This window comes from Aquarana catesbeiana, linkage group LG11, assembly GCF_042186555.1.
Source record: "Aquarana catesbeiana isolate 2022-GZ linkage group LG11, ASM4218655v1, whole genome shotgun sequence".
NCBI classification, from domain to species: Eukaryota; Metazoa; Chordata; class Amphibia; order Anura; family Ranidae; genus Aquarana; species Aquarana catesbeiana.
In genome coordinates, this window is record NC_133334.1 from 77403032 (window position 1) to 77429715 (window position 26684).

The 26684-nt window shown below is 43.7% G+C and overlaps 1 protein-coding gene across 1 annotated transcript in view; it reads right to left on the bottom strand.

Moving 5' to 3' along the window:
• IGHMBP2 (immunoglobulin mu DNA binding protein 2) overlaps positions 1-26684 on the bottom strand; it is a 116212-nt gene that overhangs the window by 46904 nt on the left and 42624 nt on the right. Inside the window, exons 6-9 of the mRNA XM_073604559.1 lie at positions 24423-24623; positions 17114-17261; positions 13083-13257; positions 8137-8319 (exon numbers count right to left, since the gene is read on the bottom strand). Coding sequence (XP_073460660.1) covers positions 8137-8319; positions 13083-13257; positions 17114-17261; positions 24423-24623 — 707 coding nt within the window. The remainder of the gene's footprint in view (positions 1-8136; positions 8320-13082; positions 13258-17113; positions 17262-24422; positions 24624-26684) is intronic.

Sequence of the window (26684 nt, forward strand, 5' to 3'; positions counted from 1 at the left end):
GAGTGATGAGACCAAAATTGAGCTTTTTGGCCACAACCATAAACACTACATTTGGAGAGGAGTCAACAAGGCCTATGATGAAAGGTACACACCATTCCTACCGTGAAACACGGAAGTTTTGGGGATGTGTAAGCTACAAAGGCACAAGAAATTTGGTCAAAATTGATGGCAAGGTGAATGCAGTATTATCAAAAAATACTGGAGGAACATTTGCATTCATCAGCCAGGAAGCTGCGCATGGGACTTTCTTGGACATTCCAACATGACAATGATCCAAAACACAAGGCCAAGTCGACCTGTCATTGGCTACAGCAGAATAAAGTGAAGGTTCTGGAGTGGCCATCTTAGTTTCCTGACCTCCAATATCATTGAGCCACTCTGGGGAGATGTGGAGTTCATGCAAGACAGCCAAAGAATTAACAGGAACTGGAGGCTTTTTGCCAAGAGGAATGGGCAGATTTACCATCTGAGAAGATAAAGAGCTTCATCCACAAATACCACAGAAGACTTGAAGCTGTCATTGATGTTAAAGGGGGAAATACACGGTATTAAGAACTGGGGTATGTAAACTTTTGATTAGGGTCAATTCAGTCATTTCTGTTGCCATTATGATTTTCAAAAAGAAAAGGTGGAAAAAAGTTTTTGTGTTATCATTCATATTCTCTGAAAAAAAGGGCCAAGAAATAATACATTCTGCCAGGGTATGTAAACTTATGAGCACAACTGTAGGTCCCTTAGAACACGATTACTTCAATGAAGAAATTTAAATTTAGCATAAAATGCTATATATATTTCCCACAAGGTCGGGGGGGGGGGAAGCATGAGTGTCTGACCAATGGTTGCAAGACCATGAAGAGTTTGTTGTCTCATAAAAAAACAAAAAAGGACAAGCCAATGCATTTCAGGTAATGGGAATTTGGAAAGTCTCAGATCTGAATGGGTTAAAAATAATAAACAAACTCTCAGGGTTAACAGCAGGCTTCAGCTGCTAATTGGCTTCAACAATTCATGAATCATTTATCCAAAACACGTACACAGGAAGTAAAGCTGCTCTGAATACCTTTTACATTTTAGTTAGCAAAGGCAGCCTATAGGGTTACTAAACTGGAGAGTGCAAAGTCTGGTGCAGCTGTGCATGGTAGCCAATCAGCTTCTAACTTCAGCTTGTTCAATTAAGCTTTGACAAAAAAAAAAAAATCGGATTGGTTTCTATGCAGTGCTGCACCACATTTTGCACTCTCCAGCTTTAGTAAATCAACCCCTGTGTGTTTCTTTTATGACAGAAGGGGGCTTTCACAATGCTCTGTTGAAAAAAAAACATTTTAAAAATGCATATGCATTTTTGGTGTATTATCTGGTTGGCATGACCTGTGAAACATGGACATGTGGCTAAAAAACATGCAACCGTGTGCATTTTTTACGCATTTTCCTTGCATTTCAATGGGAAGCTGCATTTTTGGTGTGGTTTTGAAAAGCGCACCAAAGATGCAGCGCAGTGGTATGAACATTCCCATAGGATTTAAAGGGAAATATAATAAGTAGTTATAATCATTAATAGGATATACTACGCCAGCGGTTGGCAGCTGCACTGGGTGTCAGTTTTATCCCTATACACCTTTCAATTCACTTATGGGTCGAGCGCTTTAGGAACTTGGTGCTTATAATCATTAATAGCTTCAGTAATAGATCAGTTGTGAATGTGATTGTCTGTTACAAGTTTGTGCCCTTTGAGCATTGATCTCTGTTAAGCTGGTCATACATGGTTGGATTTTCGTTCAAACGTTCATAAGAAAAATCATTCTTTAAAATATTCTTTCTTGCCATCATTCAGTCAACGTATGAAAATATGTTTTTTTTCCTGGATGAAAACCACATTCACGTTCAGAATTTTGTTTGTGCTAGCAACATTTTCCATCCCGCTCCTTCAAATGTTCCTATTACAGTCAAAACGATTGTCAATTTGACCCCACTAACCATTGGAAAATCAAAACAAAAAATAGGATTTTTTATAACAGCTTACCTGTAAAATCCTTTTCTTTCGATGGACATCACGGGTCACAGAGCCACAGTAATAACTGATGGGTTATGTAGGTACCTTTAGGTATTGGACACTGGTCACACCCTAATCAGGAAGTTCAACCCCCTATATAATCCCTCCCCTTCCAGGGATACCTCAGTTTTGTAGCAAAGCAATATAAGTGTATTAGAAGAGGGGCTGGACCTCTGTGTCCCGTGATGTCCATCGAAAGAAAAGGATTTTACAGGTAAGCTGTTATAAAAAATCCTATTTTCTTTCTCGGACATCACGGGACACAGAGCCACAGTAATAACTGATGGGATGTCCCAAAGCAATGCCAACTGAGGGGGGGGGGGGGGGGGACACAACCAAGTAGGGTGCAATCAGACCCGAGGACCCTGTACCGCTGTCTGCAGCACACTACGCCCAAAGGCGATATCCTCATGCCTTCTCACATCCACCTGAATCTGGTGAATGTATGAACTGAAGACCAGGTTGCGGCCTTGCAGATCTGAGCCATAGAGGCCTGGTGATGCACTGCCCAAAAAGCACTAATAGCCCTTGTGGAATGTGCCCTGATGTGAAACGGAAGAATCTTCTGTTTCAAACCGTAAGCTTGAATAATCAATTGTCAAATCCATTTAGAAATGGTCACTTTTGACGCTGCCTGTCCTCTATTGGGACCCTCTGGCAGCACGAACAAAACATCCGTTTTGCGAATTTGAGCAGTTGCTTCCAGATAGGCCTTGACTGCTCTTACTACATCCAAAGAATGTAGTGACCTCTCTTCCGAAGAACAGGGATCTGGAAAAAAGGAAGGCAGAACAATGTCTTGGTTTAGATGAAAATCTGAAACCACCTTCGGTAAAAAACTAGGATGAAGGAGCAATAGCACTCTATCCTTGTGTATAATCAAATAAGGCTCTTTACAGGAAAGAGCTGCTAATTCTGATACTCTTCTAGCAGAAGAGATGGCTACCAGAAAAAGGAGTTTCCTTGTCAGCAAGACCAAAGGAATCTGACGTATTGGTTCAAAAAGCTGTTTCTGTAACACCGACAGAACCAAGTTCAAGTCCCAGGGGTTTATGGGCGCTTTAACCAGAGGATTAAGATGCATCACCCCCTGCATAAATTTTGGACCAAAGAATGCGAAGCAAGTGGCCGTTGAAACAATATTGATAAGGCCGAGACCTGGCCCCTGATGCTACTCAAGGCCAGCTTCATCTCTAATCCTAATTGTAGAAAATCAAGAATTCTACATTTTCTGAGATGCCAACCCCTGGATTCACACCAGGATACATAAGCTTTCCAGACTCTATGATAAATCATTCTGGAAGCTGGCTTCCTTGCATTGATCAAGGTAGATATGACAGGACCTGAAAGCCCACAACTCTTCAGAACGTGGGTCTCAATAGCCAAACCGTCAAATTTAGCGTTTGTAAGGCAGGATGGAACACTGGACCTTGAGATAACAGGTCTGGGCGTACCGGTAGGGTCCACAGGGAACCCACCGTCATCCTTACTATTTCTGCATACCAGGTCCTTCTGGGCCAAGTTGGGGCCACCAGAAGTACTGACTTCCTTTCCTGCCTGATCCTGCGAAGGAGTCGTGGCAGTAGCAGAATAGGCGGGAATGCATAAATCAGTGAGAACCGATGCCACGGAATCACCAATGCATCCGTCCCGCATGCAAGAGGATCCCTTGTCCTTGCCACAAATCTGTCTATCTTTTTGTTGAATCGGGATGCAAAGAGATCTACATCTGGGACCCCCCATCTTTGGTATATGGCCCAAAAGACGTCGGGGTGTAGAGACCATTCCCCTGGGAGTAACTGCTGGCGACTTAGATAGTCCACCTGCCAGTTCTCTATCCCTGGAATGAAAACTGCCGATATGCATGGCACATGCATCTCTGCCCAGACTAAGATCTGGTTCACCTCCTTTTGAGCAGCTCGGCTCCGGGTGCCTCCCTGATGATTGACATAAGCCACTGCTGTGGCATTGTCAGACTGGATCCTGACCGGGCAACCCTGTTGCCTGATAGTCCAGGCTTTTAGGGCTAGGTATACCGCCCGGATCTCCAGAATGTTGATGGGTAAGGTCCTCTCGGTCTTGGACCATAGCCCCTGGATCGCAAACTGTTCCAGAACTGCTCCCCAACCTGACAGACTGGCATCTGTTGTTACCACCGTCCAGGTAACCGGTAGAAAGGATTTCCCCTTCTGCAGGTTTTTGGGTATGAGCCACCAATTGAGGCTCTGACGCACCGCATGCGACAGGTGCATCGGAAAGTCTAATACCTGAACCTTCTTGTTCCAGACCGACAGAATACTGTGTTGCAGTAGTCTTGAATGGAACTGAGCATAGGGAACTGCTTCGAATGAAGACACCATCTTTCCTAGCAGCCTCATACAAAGGCGGACAGAAGGACTCTTCTTGGTCCTGACTACCAGAATCAGCTCCCTTAAAGCAGTGATCTTTGCCTGAGGAAGAAATACTTTCTCCTGGCTTGTATCTATGATCAGACCCAAATACTCCAGTCTTCTTACTGGTTTTAGGAAAGATTTTTCTAGGTTGAGGATCCAACCTAGATGTTCCAGATACTTGACCGTGGTCCTCAAGTTCCCGTTCAAGGAAGCTACCGACCGGTCTATCAAGAGCAGGTCTTCTAGGTATGCTATGACAGTTATACCCTGAGCCCTTAATCTGGCCAGAGGAGGGGCCAAGACCTTTGTGAACACTCGAGGTGCAGTGGCTATCCCGAAAGGCAGAGCCACGAACTGGAAATGGCGCCCTCCTATCTCGAAGCGCAGAAACTTCTGATGAGCAGGAAAAATGGGCACATGTAGGCATGCATCTCTGATGTCTATTGATGCTAAAAATTCTCCTCCCTGCAGGATGGAGACTACTGTCCGAATTGATTCCATGCGGAAGGACTGTATCCTTAGGAATCGATTCAGATCTCTTAAATCCAGAATGGGTCTGACATCCCCATTAGGTTTTTGGACCGTAAAAAGGTTGGAATATAAACCCAATCCTTGATCCTTTGTGGGAACCACCATAATGACCTCTTGCGACAAAAGTCGCTCTAACGCTAGAAGGAGCGACTGCTTCTTCTCTGGGTCTCTGGGAACACTTGATCTGAGGAAACGAGGAGAGGGAAATTCTTATAACTCCAGCCTGTACCCTAAGGTTACCGTAGAGATTACCCATCTGTCCTGGAAGTCCTCCTGCCAGAGCCTTGAGAACTGCAGCAGGCCTTCATGAAGAGGTCTTAGTGTCTTGTCTAGAAGACTTCTTCCCCCAGGACTTCTTTTGTCCCTGGGGTTGACTCTTGTTTCTTGCCCCAGACGGAGGAGACCGTTGTGACTGCCTGGAGGCTGATGCCCCTGGCGCTAGGGAAAGAGTCCGCTTGAAAGAGGGACGCTTACTCTTCTTCTTAACAGGTAAGAGAGTGCTTTTCCCACAAGAGATTCTCTTGATATAGTTATCCAAGTCTTCTCCAAACAACCTTGCACCACGAAAAGGAAACCCAGCCAAGAGCTACTTACATGGTGCTTCAGCTGACCAATTTTTCAACCATAAGATTCTACGCATATGCACCAACCCGAGTGAAAGGCGAGAGGTTTGCATGATAGAATCTCTGATGGCGTCAACAACATAACATAAGGCCGCTGGAAGGTTAGCAAACCCCTGGGCCTGTTGTTCAGGTAATACTTTGATGACCTGCTTAACATGGTCTCTTAAGTATTGACAGACTCCAATCGCTGCTACTGCAGGTTGGCCCACTGATCCTGCTAAGGAAAAAACATCCTTTAATAAGGATTCCATCTTTTTATCCACAGGATCCCTGAGCATTGTCTACAGGACAAGTCAGACTACTATTTACAGAGGAAATGGACGCATCAATGGCCGGCATTCCCCACATCTTAATACATTTTTCTTCCATAGGATAAAGTGTTGAAAAGAAGAAATCAAGGAAGAAAAAAAGGAAGAAATCGCTTATCTGGGTGATCCCACTCACAATAAAGGAGCTTTTCAAGTAAATTATGAACAGGAAAAGCATGTGCTGTTTGAGAAGGTTTCAGCGACCCCAAAGAAGATGAAAATTCCTTAACAGATTCAGGTACGGGCAACTTAAATGTGGAGCGGACCAATCCAGTAAGGATCTGTACTAAGACTTTCTCCTCTTGGGAAGTCGAAGAGGGTCCCTCTCCACCTGATTCCTCCGAAGAGGAATCATCCGTCCCATCCTGATCCTCTGAAGGGGATTAATCTCCTTTATCCCAGAGCTCCTCTGCGTGAGGGTCTTGGGAAACAGAGGAAGGCCTAGTACGTTTTCTTCCACTGAGTGAAGCTGTAATCACGGCCATTAATCTTTCCTCTAACCCAGTAATGGTTGAGGAAAAAACCTCTTGTGTAATGTATACAGGGGCTGAAGTGCTGGAAGCAGGTACAGCCCCAGACCCCAACGGCTCTCCCTGTCCAGCCGTCCCTGGCCCCTCGGGGGGGGGGATGTAGCAGACAGGGGGGTCCTCAGAACCTGAACGAGATCCCCTAGTGTCTCTGGTTCTGGGGGTACTTGAACCTCTTCTACCCATAGTGCAACAAGGTGTGAGGTATCCAAAATGAACACTGACTGCTGAGCGATGTAGTCTGGCAAAAGCCTTGCTACCAAATGCCCAGTCTGGTGTTACCTTAGTAAATGCAGCCTAGGAGAATGCCTGTGTCCCACCTTACATGCGACTGTCAGCTCTGTGTCCCTCCAAGGCTCAGAGCACCTGTAGAGTGTGCTTTAAGTAGCCATGCTTCTGGCACTGTGGGCGTCTGAGCACGCTGACGCTGTGCTGACGCCCCGCCCCCCCTCTGCCGCCCCCCCCCTTAGTTTTTTCGAAAACGAGCGCTTCCCGCGCGAGCCTGTCCCTTCCGGAATAAGCATGGAGGAAGGCTGGGGGTGGAGGAGGAAGGAGAGAGGCCGGCAGCGATGGAACCTGCATAGATGCAATGGCGGCGGCAGCGGCGGTGACAATGCGGTATAAAAACCGCCTTACAGCCCACTTGCAGCCTCCCCTTAGCCTGGGGGCAACATTCCTAAGGAGAAATCCCCCCATCCCATCCTACCTGGAGCCGGTCAGAAGAGCTGTGCAGCGTGGAACGCTGAGACAGGAAACAGCATGAAAAGGTATGTGCTCTTGGCAGCCCCCGGTGGTCACAATAGGCATAGCATGCATCTACCTTAAAGGAGAAACCTACTAGAATTCAAAATTCTGTGGAATCTCCTCTTACCTTATCCAGCTGCAGGATTCTGTATATACAGACCCAATCTTCACCTCTCACGGTGGGCTCCGTTTGAAAAAACCGTCAGAGACTGGGGCCCCCTACGAATAGGCGGATCCTGCAGTTCTGGCCCTGTAAAGCACCCGGCCAGAAATTAGGAGGTTTAAAGCCATTTTCTGATATGCGGGGTCCAGTTCTCTAAAAAGAGAAGCATTACAGATAAAACCTTGTTTCTTCGGACACGAGGCCCGGGTACCATCCAATTTGGCCATGAAAAGACACTTTGAATGGATCTGATTCGCCTGGCTTGCCCCAGTATAGGATATCAGGATATTCCCTTTAGAGCTTCAGCACAGGACATCTTTACACGTCCAACACCTAAGACACTGGTGTAAAAACTGAGGTATCCTTGGAAGGGGAAGGATTATATAGGGGGTTGAACTTCCTGATTAGGGTGTGACCAGTGTCCAATACCTAAAGGTACCTACATAACCCATCAGTTATTACTGTGGCTCTGTGTCCCGTGATGTCCGAGAAAGAAAAAACATTTTTCAAACGAAATTCTACTGGCATGTGGCCAGCTTTACAATAAATTATCTCTCATGAGAACATAAGCAACCAAAATAATAATAATCCTAATTTTACAAATCTACTCTTCATCTGAATTTTGCCATATACAAGGAACAAATATTTACAACTTTATTAAGATAAGATATTTATTCTTGTATGTACTCATGTATGTATTTCCTGTGGTGAAAACATCTTTGATCAGTTTGCACACACCTACCTCTAACACAACCATGGCTTACCTACAAGAGACTAATATGTACATCACAACTTACTTGAGCAAATGGTGTACAACAGAAGAGTGCGCAGTCAGCTTGCCTCCATACAATGCTTGTGAAGCCCACTGCATTATAGAGTCATTCATACGATATTGCACTGTCAGCATTCTCACCAATCTGTCCCCATACTTGTCTATTAGCCGCTCCATCAAGCTGAGGGACAGGCCCTTTGATGCAGCCCTGAAGAAAAATACAACAGGGGTTAGAGAATTATTAGAATGTGAAGTGCACTACGCATGGACTGCAAAAAAATAAACACACTTCCTGAAACATAAATGTACAATGCAAAACCACGCATTTCACAATACTCAAATACAGAAGACTTACAGCCAGAAATACTTCAAGTATAACACCAGCCATAACTTTTTCCATTGTCTGAACAGTTTGGGGACAAATGAAAACACTAATCACATGTTTAGTGCGGAGTTCCTGCTGGATATTATCTCTCCTTAATTAACTTAAAGTATAACTAAAGGCAAAACTTTTTTTTTTTTTTAAAGCTTTGGATAGCCGGGAGATAAATTAGAACATCTGTCAGTTTCTTTTGCTGTGCGTGCTCCCGTTAGGGAGATTGACCCTCTTTATTTGTCCTGTTTATCATTATCATTTAAGGTGAAAGTAAAAGAAAATCCCAAATTGTGGGTTGTCCTCAGAAAGGTAATAGAGGGGAAATCTTCCAATGGGGACACTAGTTCTGGTGACCTAGGGCTTCCCAAGGAATTCCCTTAATTTACAGCAATTTCTATTCACTTCCTGTTGTGGCTATGGGACAGGAAGTAAAGAGAAATGTCCGCAATGGGAAACAGATGGTGAAAAAAAATCTGACAGGGGTTATCACCCTTCCTTGCTCTATCCAAAATGAAAAAAAAAGTTTTGCCTATAGTACTGCTTTAAAGGGTTACTAAACCCAGGACCCTGAATTCACCATATCTGGTCTCCCACAGAACATTTAAATGCAAATATTTTACTAAATATAAACTGCTAAATACCTTTTCTCATCAGCAGTATATAGCGGTCTTGTGACTTCTATCAGTCTCTGCTTAAAGCTTGTAGGAGGAGTTTTGATTCTCCCCCGACCCTTTGTCTGGACAGTGCTGATTGGCCCTGTGCTGATCACATGCACTCTCCCAAGAAAAAAAAACTCTCTAGCAATACACACCAAACTGAGCATGTGCAGCCTGACTCCTAATGCTCTGTTCTAACAGTAGATGGTTTGGAGTCAAAGAAGAGAATCAGAAAAAAGACAGGATAACACAGCCTTTATACACAATGCAGAGAATTAACCCCTTAGTTTCCACAGTGAGTATAACAAGCATGCTTTACCTCATATATAGACTGATTTTACTGTTGTGGGCTTAGTAACACTTTAATCCAGTCATAGATCAAACAAATCGCAGCTAGTTCAACAGGGATCAGCTAAGATTCAATCCATCTATTGGCAGGCAGCTTGTACTGAAGTCGATCCATCTATCAACTTCAGTACAACCAGCCTGCTGGATTTTTTTCATGCCATCACTGCTGGCAGCTATAACTGCCGGTAGTGATCATTGTATTCTGATGGTAGGGAAGGCTCCCCAGGGGCAGAACACAATTGAGCTGCGGCAGGGGTTACCCCATCAACACTGACTGTGTTGATGGGGGGAATCGAGCAATTTTCTTTCCTTCCACCTCTGATGGAAGGAAAGAAAACTGCATAATCTATGGGCTGCTTTACTATATGGTGTAGTAAGGATGAGAGCGCCACAACTCACTGAATAGTCCAGTAAATCCAACGCATTTCAGGAGCTTAACAACCCCCCTTTATCAGGGCTGAGGACATACAAAAATTCACAGAACATATATTCTATCCAATAGCAAAATAAATATGCATGTAACATATGGTAATGTATGCTTTTACATGAACAAATCATACTCATATATATATATTTTTGCTATTAATTGGATATTAGTCAGTCATATTACTTGAAGTATATTGACAAAACTTTATTTAAAACTATATTTACCTAACCTCCTCTTTTAACCTAACACAATGGACACAAACCACCACTCACTCCAATGGCAACACTCTTGACCTCGTATTCTCCCAGCGCTGCACTCCCTGCAACCTCTCTAACAGCCCCTTTCCTCTCTCTGATCACAACCTTATCCGTTTCACACTCTCCCTGTCTCCTACATCCCATGCTGCCAACCCACAAACCTTCTCAACCTCAACCCTTCCCTTCTTCACTCTGCTACTGATGCCCTTTATGACAAAATCGCACCCCTGTCCTGTCCAGACCTAACCACTTCTATCTACAACACCACATTTCATCCTACCTAGACATACTTGCTCCTCTTTCTACACGCAGAACCAGGCCCCATCTGCCACAACCCTGGCAAACAGACGACACCAGAAGTCTCAAGAGACACAGCCGTGCTCTTGAGCGAGCATGGCATAAATCTAAATCCCTGCAAGACTTTACCTTCTACAAATCTGCCCTCCTCAAATACAACTCCTGCCTCCACACTGCTAACCAAAACTACTACAACACTCTCATCAAAACCCTCTCATCCAAACCCCGTCAACTCTTTTCTACCCTTAATTCCTTACTTCACTGCCCCCACCCACCAACTTGCTTACCGCTCAACAGATTGCCAACCATTTTAATAGCAAAATCTACACAATTCACGAGGAGATATCCAGCATTCAAACTCCTCCCCTACACAACACATAGGGTCCAACACCACACTCAATACTCTCCTCCTTTTGCTCAGTTAACACAGATGAAGTTGATAAACTCCTCTCCATGGCCCACCTCACCACCTGTCCCCTGGACCCTGTCCCCTCTCAATTACTATGACCACCTTCCCACTCTATCCTCAACTCCCTAACCCACATTTTCAACCTCTCCCTCTCCTCTGGCACCTTTCCTTCCCCGCTCAAACATGCACTGGTTATCCCCATACTGAAAAAACCCTCACTAGACCCCACCTGTTTGAATAACTTAAGACCCATCTCCCTGCTCCCGCTTGCCTCCAAGCTCATCGAACGCCTTGTCCATGACAGAATGAGTCGTTACCTCACGGACAACAACCTTCTCGACCCCCTACAGTCTGGCTTCCGCCCACAACATTCTACTGAAACTGTCCTACTAAAACTAACCAATGACCTACTAACTGCTAAAACCAATGGGCACTACTCCATACTCATACTTTTAGACCTCTCTGCTGCCTTTGACACAGTTGACCACCTGCTCCTCCTCAGCAAATTACACTCCCTTGGCCTCCATGATTCTGCTTTATCCTGGTTCTCCTCTTACCGATCTCAGCGCACTTTCAGTGTCCCTTACAACTCCATCTCCTCCACTCCCCTTCCTCTTTCTGTTGGAGTACCCCACGGCTCCGTCCTTGGGCCTCTCCTATTCTCACTCTATACCTCTTCCCTGGGCCAGTTGATAACCTCCCATGGCTTCCAATACCACCTCTATGCCGACGACACACAGATCTATCTCTCCACTCCTCAAATCACTCCCTTGATCTCCTCACAGATCTCAAACTTACTGAATGATATATCGATATGGATGTCACACCACTTTCTCAAACTCAATCTTTCTAAAACTGAGCTTGTAATATTTTCTCCTTCCCGGTACTCCCCCCCCCGTGACTTCAACATTAATATCAACAACATAACCATCGGTCCCTCCACACATGCCAGGGTGCTGGGTGTAATCCTTGACTCTGACCTCTCCTTCAGCCCCCACATCCAATCACTGGCTAAATCCTGCCGCCTTAACCTCCACAACATCTCCAGAATTCGACCCTTCCTGACTAATGACACCACAAAGCAACTTATTCCCTCCTTGATTATTTCCCGCCTTGACTACTGCAACTCTCTCCTTAATGGCCTAACCTTAAGCAGGCTATCCCCCCTTCAGTCTATTATGAATTCTGCTGCTAGACTAATACACCTCACTAACCAATCCATGACTGCTGCTCCTCTCTGCCAATCCCTTCACTGGCTTCCCTTACCCCACCGCGTAAAATTCAAAATGCTAACCATAACCTACAAGGCCATTCACAACATTGCCCCCATCTACATCACCAACCTTATCTGCAGATATCGCCCAAATCGATCCCTCCGCTCCTCCCAGGACCTCCTGCTCTCTAGCTCCCATTACCTCCTCCCATGCTCACCTTCAGGACTTCTCCTGAGCCTCTCCCATCCTCTGGAACTCCCTGCCCCAGTATGTCGGATCAGCCCCTAACCTCTCAACCTTTAGGAGATCCCTGAAAACTCATTTATTCAGGGAAGCCTATCCTACACCCACCTAACAACTGTCCCCGAGCCACCCCCATCAAATCATTCTCTGCAGCTATTACCTTTTGTACCACCACCCCCTCCCTTTGGAATGTAAGCTCTACGAGCAGGGCCCTCCTGTACCTTTTGTATTGAACTGTACTGTAATTGTGTTGTCCCCCTTATACATTGTAAAGCGCTGCGTAAACTGTTGGCGCTATATAAATCGTGAATAATAATAATTTATATTTATATATCAAAATGTGCTTAAAACCTATGCTAGGTTTTTTTCTTATGTCAGCTGTCCCATTAGGGAGATTTCACTTTACTTCTTATTCCAGACACACAAGAGGAGGTGAGAAGAATTCCCCTCTTAGATAGCAGTCATTGGAAGACTCCTGATCTCGTAGCAACTGTAAAGTTTTGATTTTAAATGTAGCTTAACTACAGCAGAGAAAACTGAGGTAACTGGCCTGAAAAGGATCACAAGACTGGCTGAACACAATTACAAATCTATTGACTGGCAAAACGCATCACATATATCAACTGTTTATGTTGCTTTTGTAAAGCAATACAATAAATAAGATGTACTGAAGATGGAATGAGAAGACATAAGTATTGATGATATTGAGACAAATGGAAATCACTGCAGTGCTTGCCTCCCTACTTGTGAGATATAATGGTGGGTGGTAGCTGTTTGTGATCGCCGGCCAAGATACACTTTCTCGCCTGCAGTAGAGCGATCCAGCAGCTGGCCTCTAATGCTTGAGCGCACTCATCAATCACCACCAGGTCAAAGTAATTATCAGGAAGCAGTTTCAGCGGGCCGTCCGGGGAAGCACCTGGCAAAGAAAGGGGTTTGGAAACAGATCAATGTGTATACATGTCCGTAATTTCACAATGAACAATTATTGGTAATTAGGATGAAAATCCACTTTTCTAAATTAAACACTGAATTTGCATGACTTGATGCCAGAATTCAGAGATCCGACAATCTGTTTTGTAAGGATTAGGTGGGGGGCGCCAAATTCTGAGCCAAGAGAAGTCACCAATCTTGTGGAGAGGACATTATTCATGTGTAAAGACTCTGTAGGAAAAATGACCCAGAAACCCAACGTACAAGTTGTCTTTACCTAAGAGACATTAAAGCAATTTCTATATATGTGTAAAACTTAAAGTGCTTGTAAACCCTTTACAACCACTTTTCACTACAGGTAAGCCTATAATAAGGCTTACCTGTAGCTACCATGGATATCTCCTAAACCTAAACGGTTTAGGAGATATCCCCTGTATCAGCATGTGCCGGCGTCCTCGGCACATGCGCACTGAAGCACTGTCTCATTCGTGCCATTGCTTCAGCTGACATGCCATTACTGGCGGCTCCAGCGCGTATGCACGGGAGTGACAACATCACAGCTCTGGCCAATCACAGTGCCGGAGTCCGTGGTACCTGGAAATAAGGCCGGGAGTCATGAGCAGAACTGTGTGTTGGGACCACTGCGGGGGCTTCGATCTAGGGTGAGTATTTCATAATGAGCTCCCAGATCTTCCATAATGGGGTCTGGGTACTCTCCTTCTGGACCCCAAGGCTGCTGTTAGAAATCAAGGGGCCCCGTACAGCCTAGCTGACAGAACAGTGAACCAAGCCTAATAGGTAGCTCCACCTTTTTTTCACCAGCCCTGTGGGGGTTGGTGAAATATCAGGGGTCTAAACAGACACCCAATGTCTGACTTTTGAGACAGAGAAAGATTGAGTACACAGATTCCTCAATCCTTTCTCTGCAGCTTCAGCTGCAGAGTGAATGAACAGGAAGCACTCTGTAAAGAGGTTCCCTGTTCATTCAAAAACTAAAACATTGTAAACACAGGGAGGGCCACAGGGGGATTGGTTCCAGTAGTTAAGCCCACTCCTGCTGCTCTGGGCAGGCACTACCCCCTTATCAGCAACCCTGCCTAGGACCATAGGCAACTGTTCCAGATAAAGCCTTTCCACAGTGGTGGTGTACTGAACAGGATAAAAAGTGCAAGCAAGCACCACAGAATGGAATATTCAGAGAGACTTCACAGACGCATCCATCACCAAAGAACATTAGCACAAGACTAGGGTTTGGTGAGCTGGGAAGAGTTATGCCTGGGTGGGGTCACCTGCCTTTTTTTTATTCACCTGAAGATGGCAGCATTACCCAGGCAGCCATGAACATGAAGCCCTGTGTTCTGTGATGCAGGATTAAGATGATTCTTCTTTTTGCCTATTGCAGTCAATAAGCTTCTCTTTTCCACACTACCATACTGCTCTGAAGAACTAAAGGGAGAATATGATTTTTTTTAAGAACAACCCAGACTGTAAGAGGTAGTCCTTCAAACAGTTTTATACCTATGACCCTTATATATGTAAATTTCATAAAGGTATTAATGAGTTTTGCAGCTGTAATTGCACTTGAAAAAAGCATTAATTCTGTCTAAGATATTGTGCTACTCCTGTGAGCTGTGTAATGCTTCCATGAATACTATAACCCTGTAAAACTTGCTGAGCCTTTAGTATGGGTTTCTTTGGTCAATTTGCAGTTCCACCTGCAGGTGGTATACAGCACTGGGACTTATTTGTTCTAATAGAAGGGCATTCTACATATAAAAACTAAAACTATAAATAAAAGCAAGATGGTTACTCTTCTGTGGCCTCTACAAGGCAGGTGGGAACCACTCTGTGTTAGAACTTTGATAATCAAATTCTAAGGAGATTGTTGTCCGTGCCACTAGAAAAAAAAACAACTTTAACCACTTGCCGACCACTGTCAGCACATATACATCGGCAGATTGGCACGGCTGGGCACGTTACTTTGAATTTCCCGCCGTGCGCGCGCCTGGCGCGAGCTCCGTGACCGTGCCCGCGGACTCGATCGCCGTTGGGATACCCGCGATCCTGTCACGGAGCTAAAGAACGGGGAGATGCCGATGTAAACAGCATCTCCCCGTTCTGCCTAGTGACAGGACACCGATCGTCTGCTCCCCGTCATCAGGAGCAGCAATCAGTGTCAGGTCACTGCTAGCCCATCCCCCCACAGTTACAATCACTGCCTATGACACACTTAACCCCTCCCCGCCCCCTGGTGGTTAACCCCTTTACTGCCAGTGACATTTTTACAGTAATCAATGCAATTTTATAGCATTGATCGCTGTATTAATGCCAATGGTCCCAAAAATGTGTCAAAATTGTCCGATGTGTCCGCAATAATGTCGCAGTCACGATAAAAATCGCTGATCGCCGCCATCACTAGTAAAAAAAGGGCCAGTCCACCCAAAACTCACATTTTATTTAATACTTAGGGGACAAACCATGCAGTGGTTTCTTACACCTTACTAGTGACATCTCGATGTGAATGGAAATTTATGTCACGCCAAAGACCTTTCCTCTAGTTTTGGACAGAGTGGAGGAATGACTAAAATTCTTGTTGGGTTTTTACGGCTTTCTGGTTCCCATTAGAGAGCTTCACTCTCACTTTCTGTCCTACTAGCAATAGGTTTACCAGACAGGAAAAAACTGCAACAGGGACACAGACAGAAATTAAAATCTTCCAGGGGTTCTATCCTTCCCCTACTCTAATAAAGAAAAGCAATTTTATTTTTATTTGTGTTGCTTTAAAGAGTTCTCCTTACTTCCTGTCTAGTTAAACATTGTCAGTAGGGCAGGAAGTGAGAGGAAATTATTCTAACGCAGCCTTTCTCAAACTTTTTAACATGGAGGAACCCTCAAAATAATTACTTGGCTTCAGGGAACCCCTGGTATTAAATTCTTACATTTAAAGCTCACAGTACATTAGTGTGATGGTCAGTGGGAAGAATGCTCCTTACATTGGTGGTCATTGGGAAGAATCACCTTTCAGATAGCTAGAAAGATCAATGCGTCAGTGGTTACTCATCTGAGAGGCAGACGTTGCTTATTGATCAAGGAACCCCTGGCAACTTCTAAAAGGAACCCTAGAGTTCCACGGAACCTTGGTTGAGAAACCCTGATTTAACGAATCTTTGGAAAGCAGTAATAGTTATAACCCTTGTCCTCTCCTATCCAGAACTGAGACAAGTCTCGGGTGCTCACTTTGGTCATTTATTTATTTTATATTATGAAGAATACAGCAGGAAATGTTGGAACACACATAGGTGGATGGAACAACCCAAAAGTCTAAGTGGACCTAAAAAGAGCCAGTAATTATGGCATGAAAATCTCCTTGTTGGGATTACCCACCAAACCTAAAAATCCAGAGGTTGACTCAGCCCACCAAGCATCTCCTATAACTGAGGTGACTTTTTCGTGGGCATACCCTTTAAGTTTTCTGCTTTGAAATATTTAAAAGGAAAAAAGGGCATATGATGCTTCCACCTTAAAGTAACATAGCGCAGGTTGTATATTGACTTTAAAAGACATACATATAATGTTTCAGTATATCACCTTCACAGTCAAATAGAAAGCAAGCTTCTGCAGCCATGATAGATCGGATACCTCTGTTAGAAGACATATGAGTCATTCTGACATTCTATTTATATTCTTTAGAAAATATCTTTCACAAATGGTATATGAATCATAGGGCAAGAAGTCTATTTTAGCAAGGAATCAATAGCAGCTGTAGTAAGTAAATGTGATGGAAATAAGCTCATACATCATTATAGTATTGTGAGCTGGAAGAGGCCGCAGCCCTGACTAACCTGTCGTTGTGCTGAGGATAACATTGGCAGCTTTCAATGTTTCGATCATTGCTGCCTCCTCGCGTTCCTTCAGTTCTTTCCTAAGAGCTTTGATTTCTGTTCTGAAGCTGCCCTTTTCTTCCTTACGTGGCAGTTTTCTTATTTTTGCCTATAAAATGTAACAAAAAAATGAATATGAAAATAAGCGTAATGCAAAATGAAAGAGAAAACACCTAAGCAACATCAATACATCAAACGTATGAATTTTATTGGCGTTAACAATATTACTAAAGCCATTTTTTCTGTTTTGAGTTAAAGTGGATCTTCACTGCAGCTAAGCACCACAAACCAAATACACTATTTAACCACTTGACCTCCGGAAGATTTACCCCTCTTCCTAAGCGGGCCATTTTTTGCGATACAGCACTGCGTGACTGACAATTGCGCGGTCTTGTGACACTGTACCCAAATAAATTTATGTCATTTTTTTTCTTTTGGTGGTATTTGACCACCTCTGTGGTTTTTACTTGTTGCGCTATAAAGATATTTATTTTTTTTACTTTCTGCTCTAAAACATATCCAATAAACTGTCAGGGAAGGGGTTCACATCAGGGGCGATCAAAGGGTTAACTGTGTGCCTAGCCAGTGTTTCAGTGTAGTGGGGGAGGTGCTTTTACTAGCGGAAGGCATGGATCGGTGTTCCTGCTTTACAGAAACACAGGATCCATGCTTTTGTACTGACAGAACGGCAATCTGCCTTGTTTACATAAGCAGACTGCCATTCTGTCAGTGTACCGAATGATCAGTGACTACCGGTGGCCATCAAGTCCGCGGGACCCACTAATCAGCTCCTGTTATGTAAAATCACAGTGGGGGCGAGATGGGGGCAACACTCACTAGCGCCTGATACCCAGAAGTGCAAAATCACGTATGTATACGTGATCCTTTGCCGCCCTGTGGCAAAAAATCTGCTATGGGGCGGTTGGCAAGTAGTTAACTCATTTTTAATATTCAAAGCAAACTACCCCATCCAACCATGTGCTTTATTTTGTTGAGGAATCACTTTGAAAAACAACCCCTAGCATTTCTGGCTGTGGCCATCTTGAGTAAGACAAATGATTTATGTAGCATTTACTTCCTGGAATCCATCTGCCCTTAGCTCAGGTATGCCTGCAGGTGACTGTGCTTAGCTAAGCAAAACCCTCCTCCTCTCCTAAAGACTCCTGGGATGTCGGACATCAATTGTCTAGGCAAAAAAACAGGAAGTAACTGAAGAAATGTTTATTTAAAAAAAAAAAAAAAAAAAAAAGTTTAAAACAAGTAAAATATGATATAATTTCCTATTTATTTACTAATGCTAGCATCATGAGGAAATACAAATAATCAATGTTGATTGGGAGAGTGAAGTTCCCCTTTAAGTAAGGTAGGGTTAGAATCCCTGTCTGTTCATTTACTCCTGTCAAATCAGTTCACATATTGCAGTGCGATCTGAAAACTCGGACAGGAATCGGATCGCATGGCCAATTCAGCTATACTATCTGTATGGCTAAAATCGCATTGCACGGACATTGCATGCGATCTTGCATCTTTGTAAATGACAGCCACTGACTGAAATTATAAATGTGTGTGTATCAGTCTATGAAGTGTCTTCTATTGTGGAAGTCCTTGTTCCTGCACACATGTTGGAACACACTTTTTGTGAGCTGGAACCGGCTGTTCTTATTTTTTAAAATGAAAAGTAAATGTGACTGCAGCAACTCACATTCATATGAGCAGCATTCAATCATCAGCCAAGTCCAAGAAAGTTATGATGAACGTTCCATTCACACTGCATTGCCAGAAAGAACAGGCAGATACAGCACCTTTCTGTTCTCAATGCCTTTTTAGCACCAGACTTGGGCAGGTCACACATTATGCAAAGAAAATTGCTTGACTCGAGTGCAGGGAGCCTTCCCCACCAGAAGAATACAGTGATGACTGCTGGTGGCTATAGCCTTTTATGGGTCTATAAAAATGACAAAAGGGGACACATAGAAGGCCTCTCTGACCTCTGCCAAGTACCCACCAGCCGTTGAGTCCGCAATGTGCAGAGAACAGATTTCATGCATTTGTTGAACTTGGCTTCATTTCACAAATGCCATGTTTGGGCTGTGGCTTGCACTATCTCTCCTTGAGAACACCTGGAGTGGCAGCAGAGTGTGTCCAAGGCCCTGGCATTAAATACTCAGCATCCAACATCTGTGTAGGCCAAGACTGAGACTCAAGCTATGCGATTTTTTTTTCAAATCAAGCAAATGCACCAGACCACACTGATCAGCATTTACAGCCATTGGCTTGTTTTCCAGCATGCCCGTTCAAAAAGTAGGTTGTTAGACTGGCTCCTGTCGAAAAGCCTGCTGTACACATGGGCCGAATGACGGCCGGTTCAACAGAAACTATATTCGGCTCATGTGTACGGCCTTTAAAAGTAATGCTGTGTCTTCCAATGATTGATAAAAGAAAATCAGTCACAAGTCGCCTAACAATACAAAACCAAAACAAATAGAGAACCAAGACAAAATATCCCTCCATGGTAATGTAAAGCATTGGTTCCTCAACCCCGTCCTCAAGTACCCCTAACAGGCCATGTTTTGGGAATTTCTCTTATGCCGTTTAAACACAGGCGGACTTTTCGGAATCAAAGGTCTGACTTGCCTACACACGATCACACCAAAGTCCGACGGATTCGTACATGATGACGTACGACTGGACTAAAATAAGGAAGTTGATAGCCAGTAGCCAACAGCTGGCGGTTTTCGTCCGTCGGACTAACATACAGACGAGCGGATTTTTAGACCGGACTCGAGTCCGTCGGAAAGATTTGAAACATGTTCCAAATCTAAAGTCCGTCTGATTTTCGACCGAAAAAGTCCGCTGCAGGTCCGATGAAGCCCACACATGGTCGAATTGTCCGACGGATTCGTCCAGTCAGGTCGAGAAGTCTGCTCGTGTGTACACGGCATTAGATAAAATAGCTGTCCAAAAAAAACCAAGCCATTGGCTCCGATTTAAAGCACCTGTGCAAGATAAAAGGAAAACCTGCAAACATGGCCTGTTGGGGGTACTTGAAACAATGGTAGTGAATGCAGAGCTCTCCTCAAACACAATGGAGAAAAAAAAAACAGGGCAAAGACTGGAACATCTATGATTCAGTAAAAAGTAATAATTAAATAAATGGAATAAAAAAATATGCAATACAAGCATGGTCAAAATTACATGATGTATATTAACTCAGACTAACATAAAAAAAAATTAATGACTAAGGATAGATTAAATAAAGTAAAAAAAATACCTATCCAATCACACGGGCACCTAGGTAGTTAAAAAAAAAAAAGGGAAGGGGTGTTGGTATGTAGGAGTTATAACTTGGGATTGGCCAAACGACCCCCGGTTCCGTTTGCACTGAACATCTGGAAACAGGCAAAAAGTTCTAGCGAACATGCAAACTCTATTAAAGTCTATGGGTCATGAACATGAAAAATCAAAAGTCCTCATTTTAAAGGCCTATATGCAAGTTACTGCCCTAGGGGACATGTATCAAGGCAAAAAAAAAAAAAAAAAGATTTTAAAACAATTGTTTTTAAAGGAGCAGCGATTTTAATGATGCTTAAAGTGAAACAATAAAAATAAAATACTGTATTAATTTAAATATCGTGCATGGGAGGTCCCCTTAGTCTGCCTGTAAAGTGGCGCATTTGTGCGATGTATAGAACATGCCACAGCAATAATGACATTTCTAAAGAAAAAAATTTGATTTAAACTTCCTCGCGGAGGTAATGTATTGCCAGCTCCCAGCAATAGATTATAAAAAATTAAACAGAAAGAAAATGATGTGGGATCCCCTCCAAAATCCATACCAGACCTTTACTTGAGCATGCAGCCTGGCAGGTCAGAAAAGGGGGGGGGACGACAAGCGAGCGCCCCCCCCCTCCTTAAAGCGGGGGTTCACCCACACCGCCAAAAAAAAAAAAATATTAAAAGCCAGCAGCTACAAATACTGCAGCTGCTGACTTTTAATACATGGCCACTTACCTGTTCCAGGGTCCAGCGATGTCGGCAGGGGACGCCGAGAACCCGCTCGGTTCTCGGCAGCTGCCGCCGCCATCCTAGGTGAGGGAATCAGGAAGTGAAGCGTTGCGGCTTCACTTCCCGGTTCCCTACTGCGCATGCGCGAGTCGCGCTGCGCGTCCCAAGTGGTCCCCGCTCTCTCCTGGGAGCTGTGTGTTCCCAGCAGACAGCGCGGTGGGGACGGGAAGTGGCGTAGACTCCCATGGGAGTCTATGCCGGAAGTGGGTGCAAATACCTGTCTTAGACAGGTATCTGCACCCCCCTCCCCCCTGAAAGGTGCCAAATGTGACACCGGAGGGGGGCAGGGTTCCGAAAAGCGGAAGTTCAATTTTTGTGTGGAACTCCGCTTTAACCATACCAGGCTACATGCCCTTAACATAGGGGGGTAGGTGCTTTGGGGCAGGGGAGGCTCTGTGCCTCCCCACCCCAAAGCACCTTGTCCCCATGTTGTTCGCGACAAGGGCCTCTTCCAGCCAACCCTGGCCGGTGGTTGTCGGGGTCTGTGGGTGGAGGGCTTATTGGAGTCTGGAAGCCCCCAGATCCTGCCCCCCCCCCCATGTGAATGGGCAGGGGTACATTGTACCCCTACCCATTCACCAAGAAAAGTGTACAAAAGTAAGAAAAATAGTACACAGTTTTTTGTTTTTTTTTTAATGTGTAACCCATTGTTTTAATTCAATCATCAAAGCACACAAATGAAAATGTGAAAGTCACATCAAAAATCACTCAGGTAAACATTACAATGATGAAAAATTCTTGCTCGCAGAAAATACAATATACAGTAAATTGCAAAGCAGGCCAAAGCAGGTTTGCTTTGCTTTACTTCCCCCCTGCCTAGCAGCGCATAAATAATCTGGCTATGCACTAATATGGTTTGTAGACTAATGTTGGTACAAATGTATGTACAAAAATTATAATTACATCTGATGCCTTGACAAAAGTTGTTTGAAAATATTTTAATAGTTTTGTTTGCTTTTTTTTGCGGGGGGGTGTTTCCGTGGTCTGTGCCTCATTGATTGATTTTTTTTGCGATTGGTTTGGCTATTTCATAGTTTCTTTTTTTTTTTTTTTTAAATATCTTTATTGAATTAAAGTACTATAGTAAACCTCTCCTATTGGGAGAACATTAACATATATCAACGTATATTCCTTCTTTACTTACACATCATACAAATTTTAATGTTTATAAATACCTAATTTTTTCTTCTTATATTTATAAACAAATAAATAAAGAATAAAAAAAAAAAAAACCTCAGAAACCCCCCTAGCATTAAATCCTGCCTGTCTTCAATAAAAGATGGTATGAAAGGAGAGAGACAGCAACGAAAGAAGGAAGGAAAAAATAAAAACATTTCCGTGTCATAATTAAGAATGAACACTTTCCCTCTACAAATCCTCATGTGACAAAAACAAAAAAACAAACAAAATACCCCAAAAAAAAAAAGTTTTCTCTTCTTTCTCTCCCGTGAAGTGAAAATTCACTATAATCCACTCATACCAAAGATAATATAAACCTTCTAAAAAATTTACAATATAAATTAAAAAAACACTCAAGTTATCTATATTTAGTGCATATTCCTTAACTTTAACAACCCCTTTTAAAGCAGTTGTATAGTTAAATTTTTATCGTTTACCTACAGGTAAGCCTATAATAAGGAGATATTCCCCTTGCAATGAGCCGCTGACTGCAGCGGCGCATGCGCACAGGGGATTCTCGGCTGAAAGCCCGGCAGATGCCGGACCTTGCCGGAAAGAAGTCTCGCGCGCGCATGCACGGTAGTGACGACATTGCGCCTCCAACCACTCACAGCGCTGGAGCCGCGATACCTGGAAGACACGCCGAGGCAACATGTCAGCTACCTCAGCGTGGACCAGGTGAGATACCGATGCCTCGTTCTAAGGTAAGTATTTCATAATGAGCAAGTATGCAGTGCATACTAGCTCATTATGCCTTTTTCCTTACAGGTGTATAAAAAACAAAAAAAGTGTCAGCGGGTTTACTACCGCCTTAAGGGAAAAAGAAAAAAAAAAAAAAACTAAAAAAATGATTATTTTTCGCCTTTTTCTCCTCTTCTCCCTCCTACCAACTGCCCCCCCTCACTCTCCCTCCCCTCTCATATCATTAACTAGTTGGAAGGAAACCTTCCCATATGGGGTTTCTCATACTAAAATAAATTAACCAATAACGAATAACAGGCGCATCTAAAAGGAGAAAATCTGTTGCCATAAGCAGTACACAGTTTTTGACAAGTCCTTTATTAAAAAATAAAAAATAATAATGTCCCTTGATGTAATTATGAGTCAATCACGTCGCCCGCCGGACCCGAAAAATCGAAAAAAAAAAAAAAAAAAAAGTAAAGTGCTCTGTCCTCTGGGAGGCCTCCAAGCCATCTGCCTCCTCTCTGCTTTGACAGCTCTTTTATAGGGAAGGGTGGGGCCACCCGGTTACGTCACATAGTGGCACCGCCCCCTTCTGACATCACATGACTTGACAAAGGGCCACGCCCGAAACGCGTCGTCAGGACGACAGCAACCCTCCCTGCATTTCTTCCTCCCGCTTGCGCCCGGGGCTGTTTCCCCACTGTCTATGAAGCCGATCGTCGGCTCCACCGTCCTTCGCAGCTTGGCTGCCTTTCATCTCCTGTGATCTCCTGCATTATCCTGCGGCACTCCCCCAGCCAAGCATGGTGGTTCCCCTCTCCGCTCCCTTGAGGCTTTCTCTCCATATAGCCATTGCCATTTGTTGATGAGCACAATTGTAGTAACAACTGCAGCACCGTCCAGCCCAGCAGAGACCCAGCTGAGAGCGCGTAAGTCTGTCTTTACCCTGGTTTTGTTTTTCCAGTGTGTTGGAGGAGAGCTCTGTATTCATTACCATTGACATATTGTTTGTTCATGGGTTTGTTTTCAATAAACTTTTTACTGTTTTTACATCATTGCTGGTGTCACAAGAATTGGCTACATTGCACACAGCTGCCATTTGTATGATATACCAGTGGTTCCATTCAGTGCTTTTTTGTGGTTCTTTCAGTGTTTTACACGTCACCTAACAACTGCACTGTCTTTAATTATTCATTGTGAAGTTAACCTGCTGGTACTAAGATATGAAGATTAATAAAGCACAATCAGCTTGTTGTGGTGCTAAAAAAAAAAAAAAAAAAAAAAAAAAAAAAGTAATTCTGGAAAAAAGATTGCTTTCAAAAAAATGTAATGAAATACTTACAAACGTCAGGTCAATATCTTTGCGGATGTCAGCAACAATCTGAGAGTTATCACTACGTGCCAGCATAGCGTCCAGAGAGTGATGCTGTAGGGATTCCAGCAGACGTGCAGGGTGCCCCAAACGTAATATTCGCTCTTTATAAGCAGCCAAACGCTCCACTAGATTGTCCACAGCTACATTGGAAGGAGCGCAGCAAAGGACCTCGAGAAAAATGTATGGGACATCTTAGTGTATACTGGCCTGAAGTTCTGACCTATGGTAGTGTAAGGCCACTCATAATACATATGTCAGAAACAAGAGCTAGTTATTGATAATCATATTTATAACATTATTTAAATTGGAACTCTAGACATGCCACAAACTACACCGTTAACATACATATATGGAAATGGTTTTGCCTGCCAAAGGGTTTGCAATTCTGTTCTTAACCTATGCACTCTGGCAGATAGCAGACCCAGGTACTCTATCTCAACTGTAGCAACAGTACAGCTTGTTCCAGAATACAAAAGTGATAAGTCATCACTCTGCATGCTTCTCCTGTTAGCATGTTGTTCACGGTCATTATATGAGCAATCCAGCAGAGCATTACTTCTATCCTAGCCTCAAAGCTGCTGTATCTGAGAATACAAGATGCCAATATCAAGATTAACGTATACATTCAAGTAACCTAGTTGTTTTTAAAATTCATTTAGGGCCTGTTCACACCATGCTCTTGCGTTACGGTATATAATTGCAATGCACACCACTGCACATTAATTGCATTGGTGTGATTCGGTGTCACTGCCAATAGATGTTAATTGCAGCGCAGACAATGTGCAGCAACGTACTATTGTGTATTGTGATGCACTGCCAAAAAATACACTAATGCTTTGGGATTGCACATTAGTGCATTGTGGCACAATGCGCTGCAGTCCACATCCGTCACCAGGTGTGCGGAGATGCCATTCAGAATGACGTACATTTTCACGTTACTGCAATGACATGGTGTGAACAGGCCCTTAATGATTTTCTAATAAATACATTTCTAATAAATACAAGTCAGCATTAGCTAGTCTTTTACATCTGTGTGAAGCTCGAATGTAAAGCTGAATGCAAATATACATTAAATGACACACATTATTGCAGTGCTGTAATTATTACTATATCATTCAATGTATTTTTTGAATGCAACCAATATCTTAGTTTGGCTTGGTAACAATATCTTGCAACCCCCTTTCCAGCAAAGCTCAGTTGTGTTGCAGTGCTCATTTGTGAATACAGGACATGCTGATAAGAAGGAGCAGAGAGACAGAGAGAGATGACAGGGCTGTACTGTGAGGCAGAGTTGAGTGTATCTCAGGACAGAAATAAAAATTCCTTAGGCAGGTAAAAAAAACGGAGTTACTTACCGGTAACATCCTTTTCCAGGAATCTTTCAGGACAGCACCATAGAGAGACACCGGCTCCTCCCCTCTTAGGAAACACCGCCTTCCAATTCAATATTTAAATCTCATCCTCCCAACGGCCCCTCAGTTCTTCACGAGTTCCTCCGGCCAGCTGGGGAGACACAAGAATACGTCATACAAATCTTTATCTTACCTGACGTTCTCATGCGATGAGTTCTCATAGATAATCAAAAACCTGGGTGGGTACTAGTGCTGTCCTGAAAGATTCCTGGAAAAGGATGTTACCGGTAAGTAACTCCGTTTTTCCCCATTCATCTTTCAGGACAGCACCATAGAGAGGATAAGCGAGCACCTTACCTTAGGGAGGGACTACTGCCTGCAGCACCTTACGCCCAAAGGCTTGGTCTTTGGCTGACAGCAGGTCCAATCTGTAATGCTTCACAAACGTGGAAAAACTGGACCACGTTGCTGCTCTACAGATCTGCTCCGGAGAAGCACCAGCCCACTCTGCTTGAGAAGTTGCCACTGCCCTGGTGGAATGTGCTTTAATACCCTCCGGGGGCTCCAAACCCCCGATTACATAGGCCTGGCTAATGGCCAACCTTAACCATCTGGCTATTGATCGTCTAGAGGCTTTGAACCCTTTCCTAGCCCCTGAAAACAATACAAAAAAAGAATCGGATTTCCTAAACTGTTTTGTACTATCTAAGTACTGAAGGACGCACCTTCTAACGTCCAGTTTGTGAAAAATATGCTCCTGTTCCCTCACAGGATTCGAACAGAAGGTAGGTAAAATAATTTCCTGGCCCCTATGAAAACTAGAGGCCACTTTTGGTAAAAAGGCCGGATCCGTTTTAAAAATCAAACGGTCCGGAAA